Source organism: Quercus lobata, chromosome 12, assembly GCF_001633185.2.
Source record: "Quercus lobata isolate SW786 chromosome 12, ValleyOak3.0 Primary Assembly, whole genome shotgun sequence".
NCBI classification, from domain to species: domain Eukaryota; kingdom Viridiplantae; phylum Streptophyta; class Magnoliopsida; order Fagales; family Fagaceae; genus Quercus; species Quercus lobata.
The window spans coordinates 2,227,607-2,238,027 of NC_044915.1; the positions used below are offsets into that span (position 1 = coordinate 2,227,607).

At 34.2% G+C, this 10,421-nt stretch overlaps 2 protein-coding genes across 2 annotated transcripts; both read left to right on the forward strand.

The window, feature by feature from the left end:
• The first annotated feature begins 3,704 nt into the window (after positions 1-3,704).
• Positions 3,705-5,339, forward strand: LOC115970926. The gene has a single exon (XM_031090551.1). The coding sequence runs from the start codon at positions 3,850-3,852 to the stop codon at positions 5,305-5,307; it is 1,458 nt and encodes a 485-aa protein (XP_030946411.1). The 5' UTR covers positions 3,705-3,849; the 3' UTR covers positions 5,308-5,339.
• Positions 5,340-8,139: 2,800 nt separating this feature from the next.
• Positions 8,140-8,571, forward strand: LOC115971651 (E3 ubiquitin-protein ligase RNF181-like). Its single transcript, XM_031091652.1, has one exon. The coding sequence runs from the start codon at positions 8,140-8,142 to the stop codon at positions 8,569-8,571; it is 432 nt and encodes a 143-aa protein (XP_030947512.1).
• Positions 8,572-10,421: the final 1,850 nt, after the last annotated feature.

A 10,421-nucleotide genomic window follows, 5' to 3' on the forward strand; every position in this document is an offset into this window, starting at 1 on the left:
TCTCTTGGCAATATTGAATTTCAATTATTGAACAATGTATTTTAATAATGAATTTCTCTTCAAAACTATTAATTCTAATTTTTATTTTGATAGCAAGAGAAAGGAAAAGTAAACTTTTGGAAGATTAAAATTGTTTATTCTCCTAAAGACTTAAACTACTGCAAACATAGTGAAACAAATTAATAAAATGTTGAATATTCTAAAAGAGTATAATATTTAAAAATAATTTTTATTTATTAAATTTTTGGGCCTTAATTAAAAGTTTTACATCGTAAGGCAAATATACAAGACATTCTATTGGCCAATAGAAGATATTTTTTCCCTAAGTGAGAAGCCTTACTTTATTATTATTATTTGTAGGGACACAATTTTTAACGACCCAAGAATGACGTTGGGCTCGTATGTAAAAGACCCGAACAATATAATTCATAGAGAGTGGGATAGAAAGGCTGGACCTTGGTCGTTGGACGGCGGTTTAGTCATGATTCTCATGGAAGCGCATACGAAGGTAGGTTTGACTAGAATAGCTAGGCTTTACATCGGTGTAGCTCGGAGGGTTTGAGTCCTCAGACTTAGTCCGAGGAGCATCACCTTCACTCCATCCTTCTTTTTTGTAGGATCCTCTTTTTCTCCCCTTCTCCCCTGGCTCTCCTCCCCTTTTATACCAGTGTTTACTTCCCGTTTTTCGTCTACGTGTCAGTTTTTCCTTTTTGGGGTAATGACTCGTCCTATCAATCCATATGTCAGAGTGGTTGGGGGTGGTTGGGAAAAGTTAAATAGCATGGTCTGGAGTATGGGTTTGTCAGACGCAGGGCTCAACATTACGGTGTTGGCAGCTTTCTCCCTTGTACTGCTCTTGTACTGAGTTTGTCCTTTTCTTCAGGCGTTTTGTGAGGTGTTGAGCGTGAGATCGTCCTTGGCCACATCCTTGGGCCTTTAAGGGGCTTTCATCATACGACCTCGGCAGTAGGGCTTCTCGGCCCGGGCTTTGGGCCCTGAATACAAAGTGGGCTGGGACCTCAGATTTCGGACCCCACATTATTTTTTTGTATAATATTATAAGGCAAATAATATAATATATTTTAGGGGACCTTCTTCCATTTGAGGGCCTTAGGTCATTGCCTAAATGGCCTAAAAGTTGAGCCACCTTTGATAGGGAGTTTAACCATGTATTTGAACATTTCTCTATTTTGAATTTGTTATATATAGTACCACTATAGAAAATACTTTATTTGAAAATGATGATAGTGTAAATACATTATATGTGATTTTAACCCAACTCAAGCTACCATTAATCGCTTTTTGTCCCAAATTCTTGAGTTGCTTTTTTCTAATAACCTTTAAAATCTATTTTTAGAATAAAATAAAATAAAATAAAAGATGCCACATGATTATTGGAAGCAAAGTATAAGATATATTATATAATTCGTCTAAAATCACAACATTTTTTACAATTTGTTGAAATGTCAAAATTTTAATAATACTTACAATAAGTCTAAAGTAAAATTAGTGGTAGATCCATATAAAAATCAATAACAACTTGTTAACATAGTAATTACTATATTTTTTTTTAAAGCAAAATTTAAGTACAATTCTTTAGGTGCAATACATTAGATTTTTCAATCAAAGTTCAACACATGGTTGCATTGACTAATAAATCAAGTACAATTAATGTTATAATTTTCTAATAACAAATAAATTTAACACAATTTTGTATTTGAATTTAATTGAGAAACTTAATATATCTTGTCAAAAAATTTTAACCTAAGTTTTACACTTATAAAAAATAGGCCCAAAACTCTAACTACCATTATAAAAATAACATGTGTCCTGTTATATACAATGCACGTGACTCACTTAAATAATTAAGTTAAATGTTCCACATGACAAAAATAAATATCATATTCCTATTGACCATTAGAGCCCAAAGCTTTAAATGGAGCCAAACTTTGTTCTAAAAAATTATACAAGTAGCATTCCTTCCTTTCCTTTTTTTTTTTTTTTTTTTTTTTTTTGATTTGACAAGTAGCATTCCTATACAATATATTAGAACAAATTGTTTGGCCGCAAAATGGTGTTGGATTAAAATAAGGGAAATGCTAACGAGTACCCTAATGACACTAGTTAATAATCCACTTAAAAAAATTTTTTATGGGAAAAGAAAAAAAAATTAATATTTTGACAATTTTTTTTTATTTTTCACAAAAATAATGTCAAAATTTTTCTAAAATAAATTATTAATTAAAATGCTAGTTAGAATGACCCTTAAAATAAACCATGATCCATATCTTCCAATATAATAAGGCCCCCATGTGATTGGAGGATATTATAGGCTTTTTGAATAGGCATCTAGCTATAGCTGCATAGAAGTCACTCAAAGTCATACGTATCTGTGCGGACAATTAAAGAGAAGAAGCTGATGAGTGGCTTTGAGATGAAGCAAATAGCACTTGCCAAATGCCAAGTGCCTCCCCCTCAAAAAAAAAAAAAAAAAAAAAAAAAAAAAAAAAAAAAAAAAAAAAAAAAAAAATGCCAAGTGCCTAATTTCTTGGTTGACTGTCGTATTAAAGAAAATAACAACGCACCTCATGAGGCGGGTTTTCCGAGTCAAGAACGACGTGCAGACGCGTCTTCGCCTAAGTTGGTTGACTTTTAATCCCATTCTGATCTCTACCAAATCGATTGCTTATTCTTTCTCTATTTGGTCAGCGTATACAACCTTTTAAAATTTCAATTTTTTTTCCTCGTTTTTTAAAATACAATTATACTTTAGCCATTTTTAGCAAAAATTTTTTAACAAAAAAACTTAAATAAACTGCTCAAAACAAACGCTTGATATCTCATAAATTTTTTTTTTTAAAATATATTGTTTTGTAAAAGGAAAATTTTATGTTTAGTAGGATTTAACATTGTGTGTTTTGGGCTATGAAGCATATTTGTTCACGTTTTTGCATTGACTCTTCAGAGTTACAATTCCAAAAATGCCACATTTTTAAAAAGCCTAAAATATAAAAGCTTAATGAAACTAGCACTAAATATAATTTAAAGTGATAATTATTTTAAAAAAAGGTATATTAATCATTCATTTTAGAAAATTTTTATAGGAAATTGAAAAAGTTGTAAAAAAAGTTAGTCACTTTTTTATTTTTCTATAAAAAAGTTTACTAACATATGCCATAAAAAAAAAATTAGTGGTATTATGAAAAGAATCATTTAGATTTTAGAAGTCCGTGAGTCTCTGTATATTTTAGCCTAAAATTCCAGGTAATATCATGTCCCGTTTATACTTTATATACAACTTTAAACTCTTATTTTATATACAATTGTAATTTTAAACAAATTTAGTCAATAAAAATAACCTTATTCAAAAACACTTCAAATCAGTCACGCTCAAAAGTTGAAATTTGAGTACTTTAAATTCTCTCTTTGTCATGTGCATTTGGCATAATTCATGAGCTGAAAAACGAAAGTGGAATGTATTTAGAGTCTCTCACGGTGGTTCATGTGACCACATGAAAAGCTCATATACTATCATATAATATCACCCATCATAAATACATAAAAGTCACAAACTATTTGGCACATAAATCCCACTTTTTCTTCAAAGAAGCGTGAGGAATGCACTTTGAAGAAGAAAAGTAGAAAACTCTTATTAAAGTAATCAAAACCCAAACGCACTTGCTTGAGTGCGTGCCTAACCCCCCAAAAAACCTGCCAAAACTTTTCTTAACTTTTCAGCAATGAAATTTAGTATAGTAATAGTACTACCATACCAAATTTTCAAAGTGAAAAGCCACCACACAAACATCCACATATTCATTCCCTATCGATTAGAGAAACCATCCCAAAATGGCTCTCAACATTAACAATAGCAACAACAAACCCAAGAAATCCATTTCCTCTTCCCAATCCAATCTATGTACCATCCTTTTCTTCATAGTTCTCTTCACCATCCCAGCCCTTTTTCTCCTCCACACACCTACCACATCCATATGCACAACCTTTGCCAACCATGTCAAGCCTTGGTCGGGTGATCTTCGAGCAGCCCAATTTGCTTGGAACCGTCTTCTCTTCCTCCAATACCCTGACCAACCCCCACCTATTGCTCTCAAGATTGCTGTATTCTCACGAAAATGGCCTATTGGTACAACACCAGGAGGCATGGAACGCCACGCACATACTCTACACACCGCTCTAGCACGCCGTGGCCATCAAGTTCATGTCTTCACCTCTCCTAATCAACTTGGAGTAATTAGTACAACTTCTTCACCATATATCCATTGCCATGAAGGCGAACCGGGGCGTTGGCGATATAACAAAGCTTGGGAGCAATTTATGGAAGAGAACAAACGTGAACCCTTTGATGTGGTTCACTCGGAAAGTGTAGCACTTCCTCACTATATTGCAAGACAACTTCCAAACCTTGCTGTGTCATGGCATGGCATAGCACTTGAGAGCTTACAATCTGATATTTTCCAAGATTTGGCTCGAAGACCAAACGAGCCCATATCTCCAGCTTTCAACAATACTTTACAAGGGGTAGTCCCAAAGGTATTAAATGAAATAAGGTTCTTCAAGAGCTACGCACATCATGTTGCTATAAGTGATAGTTGTGGGGAAATGCTTAGGGATGTGTATCAAATTCCTAATAAGAGAGTCCATGTGATTCTCAATGGAGTTGATGAGGATGAGTTTGGAAAAGATTTGAGCTTAGGCCTTGAGTTCAGGTCTAGAATGGGTGTCCCTGGTAATGCAAGTTTAGTACTTGGTGTGGCTGGAAGATTGGTAAAAGACAAAGGTCATCCACTACTCTATGAAGCATTCACCAAACTGATTTCAAAGCACCCTGATGTGTATTTGATTGTTGCTGGGTCAGGACCATGGGAGCAAAGGTACAAAGATTTGGGGCCTCAAGTTCTGGTTTTGGGCTCTATGAGTCCATCACAATTGAAGGCTTTCTATAATGCCATTGATATATTTGTAAATCCCACACTTAGGCCTCAAGGGCTTGATCTAACTCTTATGGAGGCCATGATGAGTGGAAAGCCTGTAATGGCATCAAGGTTTCCTAGCATCAAAGGTACAATTGTTGTGGATGATGAATTTGGTTACATGTTTGCCCCAAATGTAGAGTCATTGTTAGAGGCACTTGAAGCAGTGGTGGAGGAAGGATCAGAGAGATTAGCACAGAGAGGACAGGCATGTCGTGAATATGCAACTTCCATGTTTACTGCACGAAAGATGGCATTGGCATATGAGAGGTTATTCCTTTGTATCAAAAACGAATCATTTTGTACCTATCCTTAGGCTATATAGAGATACATTTATTGCCCCCTTTTTGTCTTTGTTTTGGAGTAAATAACATAATATATATTATTGATTTTCAAAATCAAATCCTAATTATACAGTTTTTCTTGTTGTACCAATTAATTAAGATTCATATTATTAAACATAAAGAAAATTTCAAAATTGGTTTTCTTATATTTGTACTTTCGAAAGCAAGCACCACAACATTGGCTATGCAATCACTTGTCCAAATTTTCAGTTATATTATCCAAAAAATTATCACGTCAAAAATACTATCTAAGATGTCCTCCACTGTGCAATAATGTCCAAAATGCTATCCATGAGCTGTGTAGTATATTGTCCAAAATACTATTCAAAAGAGACTTTTACCATACTTCAAAATTTTTTAGCAGAGCCCTAAATAAAAAGAGAACACTCAAAAGCATTGCACAGTAAAAGAAACTATGGGAGATAAGTAATCAGAAAATGCTCTGTATTTGAAATCAATTCTAAGATAATTAGAAAAGGAGAAGGGGGGGGGGGGGGGAGTGTACTTCTCAAATACAAACCAAAATGAGTATATATGCTTCTAGTATAATAAAAAACATACCACAAAAATCAACTAACACAGCCATATTTCTCTTGCAAAGGCTATCGTGTGTATGCAAGGAGAGCCTGATAGGGGATCAATGGATCATATATGCAGATTAGAAGTTTGTTTCCATGAAAGGTTACTTAGCCATAGCCATTAAATGCTTCACCATAAACATATTTGATTTAGCTAGCTTCAACTCGAAGTTCACGTTGAACTCATGATATACTATAGTTTGTGTAACCTCCTCGGTTTGTCAACAAGACTTAGAATAATTGGTCTGCATCTGAAACTTTTAATTCCATATTTTGAAGTGAGATTTTACTTTGGAGTTGATAATTAAAATTTTAACCTACCAATATCCCTTTTTTGGGTAAACACTATATTTCAAAATTTGTGAGAAACTTTGAACTTGGAATTTTTATGCATCCAAACCCCAAGTTCAAACTTCATTTGAAAGGTATCATTAAGCAAATTCAACAAATAAACATTCTCATACTACCAATATTACTCTTCACACTGTCACCACCATTGTTCCCTTTTATTCCCTTTATATGTCTAACTGATAAGGTCTTAACATCACCGATCACCAATTTCTCAAAATCTATGTTGTAGAAATTATTATAAGGTTTGTCACTATAGCAACATAGCTGATCACATTGTAGCTATCCTGAGTGTCCAATATATCAGTGATCGCAAAAGTTCATGCTAAAGATTGCAATTAGAATATATCACAGTACTTTTAAGTTTCATACACAGTACTTTGATTTAATCCATAAGAAAAAGAAAACAAAGAATTGATTTAAGTTCCCAAACAACAAACAACATTTGTCATGTTTATCAATATACACCGCTTATAACTGTGTCAAGGAAAACCAACAAGTAAATCTTTATCCTATTGATTTTTGAGAATTTGTAGAATGAAAATAAATGTGTAAATTTGAATTTAAATAACATATTATTTTTCAGTTTTTTTAAAAAAGGGGATTGTTTTGTACATTAAAAAAGTGAACTTTGAAATGATTTTGGCTGAGCCTAATGTGATACCTGAAAAAATCTAACTAATAAATAATACTTGAAAATCAAGCACAACCACCAAATACATTAAATCAACTAATAAACAAAGAGAGGGCTTTATTTCTCTACTTATAAAAAACTACATCATACTAAACACCATATGTCAATTTCGTCCTTTTAATTTGATGTCTCATTTGGAATAGATGTCAATTTCTTGTTGGGCATAGAAACACCAGATGCTGGAGTTCCTGAAACATATCGTATACTTTCTCCCAAAGAGAACTAGACAATTAAACTCTCTTAATTTTGTTTTCTTCCTCTAACCCACTAACTCACCAACACACGCCAGAGTATTTCTGTCTGTCTTAACTCTTAGGGTTCGTTTGGTTGGAATGATGGAAAAATGGAAGGATAGAAAATGGAGAGAGGATGGAAAAGTAGGAGGATAAAAAATTTTTTAGTTTACCTCATTTGTGTTTGGTTGGAATGGTGGAAAAGTAGAGGGATGGAAAACTTTTTTGTTTGATTGAGAATAAAGTTTGTATAAATTTATCATCATATTCTTATTAAATAAAACAAAAAGTAACATGTTGTACTTTAAAAAAATTGTGAATAGATGGACACTTCATTAAAGTAAAAAAGAAAAGAAAAAAGAAATAGCATAAGAAATTAACCCAAAATTGTTTTCTTAAAAAAAAACAAAAACCAACCAAAATTAATGAGAAAATAAACATATGAGCACCAAAAAAATAAAAAAGAAGAAGAAGAAAGCTGCACGTCCAGAAAAAATCAAAGAAAAAAAAAGAAAAGAAGCCCACTTGTCCAGACAAAATCAAAGGAAAAAAAAAAAAAAACCAACACGTTAGTTAGTAACAGAGAAATAAAAAATCAATGGAAAAAAAAAGAAAAGAAAAGAAAATTCAACAGGTTAGATACAAACAAAAAAAAAAAGAAAAAAAGAAAAAAAAAAGGAAGCCAACATGTTGGAGATTTGGAGCTAAATTCCAAGGTGAGGTATTTTTGGAAGCTCGTTTCATGAACTTTTTTCCCTCTTAATTTTCTTTCTATTTTATAGAGAAAACTTTTTGATATGTTTGGAGGAAAACACATTAACCCTATTATTTATTTTCCTTTGTTCCCACCCAACCAAACACTCTTCATGGAGAGTTTATGTTTTCGTATGAGAGTTTGTATTCCGAGAGAGACAGAGCAAGAAAAAAACGAAAGAAAGAAAAATTCCCACAATGGCTGGCAATGCAACGGCTAGTAGCTTGAATTGCCATGTGAAGCAAGGGCCTCTCTTAGAGCCCCTTGCGATTATCGGGATAGGAGGAACACTAGCCGTTGGTCTCATCTTTACCTTGATTATGTCCTTTCTTTGGTGGAAGATGAAGAACCAACCAGAACCGGAAGAACACAATGCGGAGCTTCCTCATGATCATCAGCCGCATGCTCCTATGCCGGAACTACCACAAAGAGAATTCCATGCCGGTGAAGCCGCCACGGACTGCCCTGTCTGCCTTGAGGAGTTTGTTGAGGGTGAGAGCCTTGTTGAGCTTCCTACATGTCTTCATGCTTTCCATCCTGCATGTATTGAGACATGGTTGACTCGGAACCATGCTTCTTGTCCTGTTTGTAGACTCCACATAGAGCTTCAAGTTGACAATGTTGTCTAATTGGGCTGTTAGTCTAGCAAAAATAATATGTGATTTTATGTGTGTATTTATATTTATATATAATGTTGTTTAGAATGATTTGGCCTTTGTATATATTACAATTGATCAAATCCAAAATTATGATAATGGAATAAACAAGAATCATGAGAGCATTTTCAATTTATACAGATTTCATTTACTCGTAATTTTGAGTAACAATCCAAATGCTGGAGGAGATTACAGATTAAGAAATCGGAAAGCATGAATAAATAACTCAATCGTGTTGAAATCCATTCATGTGAAGAAAGAAAGGTCTTCGGCGCATCCTTGCAAAATGCAGTGAAAGTAGCCAATTGCACTCTGATGACTGACAAAATGCTCATGAGGTCAAACTGACACAGATGATGCAGCAAGCCTAATGATTCAAAATCTGCAGAAAGAATGAACAAATATCATAAAGAAGTGAAGCTTTTCTGATTTTGATCCCTTTGAACTGCTGCATTACTTTTGTAACTCACAAGAAATACACTCCACACCTCCATCTATGCACAAGGCTATTTGATTTTAGTTCTTGCACAACTAAAATCAAATAGCTTATCAAGATGAAAAAGAAGGTATGTTTTTTTTTTTTTTTTTGGATAAGAAATTGTAAATTATTAAATTTGGAAAAGCGTATATTGGAAGTATTCAGAGATTTAAAAAATAGAAAGAAACAAAAGATAGAAAATGAACCTATAAGATTAGCGATACAAGTACAATGAATCGAAAAACTCCATAAGAAATAAGGCTGAGATGGGAAAAGAGTGTGTCACCCATTCAAAGAGAGTTTTCAAGAAAAGCAACATTAGATTCAGTATAGACAGCTTCTTCTCCACAAATATCCATAGATTTCTCTCTCTAAATGCACCATAGAATACAGGCTGTCCCTGCCCGCCATACAGTTCCATACCTACGACACCCCATCATTCCACTTCAAGACTCCATCATAGACTTGACTGAATTTGACATGACCCAAGCAATCCTGATGGCACAGAAGAAAAAAGAAAACCCGCAAATCATAGGCAATTGAACAATTGGACAACAGATTACTTGATGTTTCACCAGATAATTTACACATTTAACACCAATCCGCGATTACAATACCCCTTTTACGGAGGTTATTTGTCATTAGAAATTTTCCCAGTGTTGCCACCCAGACAAATACGGATACTAGGTGGGGAAATACCTCTCCAGACACACTTCCAAGGAAAATTAAGAGTATGAGCTGCTATAGTATTGATCACTGTGTAATAACTCTTGATTTGAAAACCTTTGTTGGTGGAAGAGAGCCAAACCAGCTTATCACCACCAGATGAACCAACCTGTGCAGCATACAAATCATCTAAAAACTGAGTCATAGACTCCAACTCCCAATCTTGAACATCTTGAATAAAAATAGGTCTTCAGTGTGCCTTGCCATGTACCCATTCCATACAGTCAAAGACTCGAGCATCTTTGTCTCTAGTAAATCTAAACAGCTCCGGATGTCTATCTTGAAAGGAACTATTACCATCCCAATGATTCTTCCAAAACAATTCTTGGGAACCATCCCCTACCTCATATCAGATGTGTGAAGCAAACTGATCCCATCCCTTTCTAATAAAATTCCAAAGCCCCACCCCATAAGTCCCTTGCACCTCTTTGGAGTCCACTGACAAATATCTTAACCATATTTGCTATCAATGACTTTCCTCCAAAGAGACTCTGGTTCCAAACCATATCTCCATAACTATTTACCCAGTAAAGCACGATTGAAACATAACAGTTTGCTGATGACTAATCCCCCTTGTTGTATTGGCTTACACACCATAAACCAACCAACCAAGTGGAAT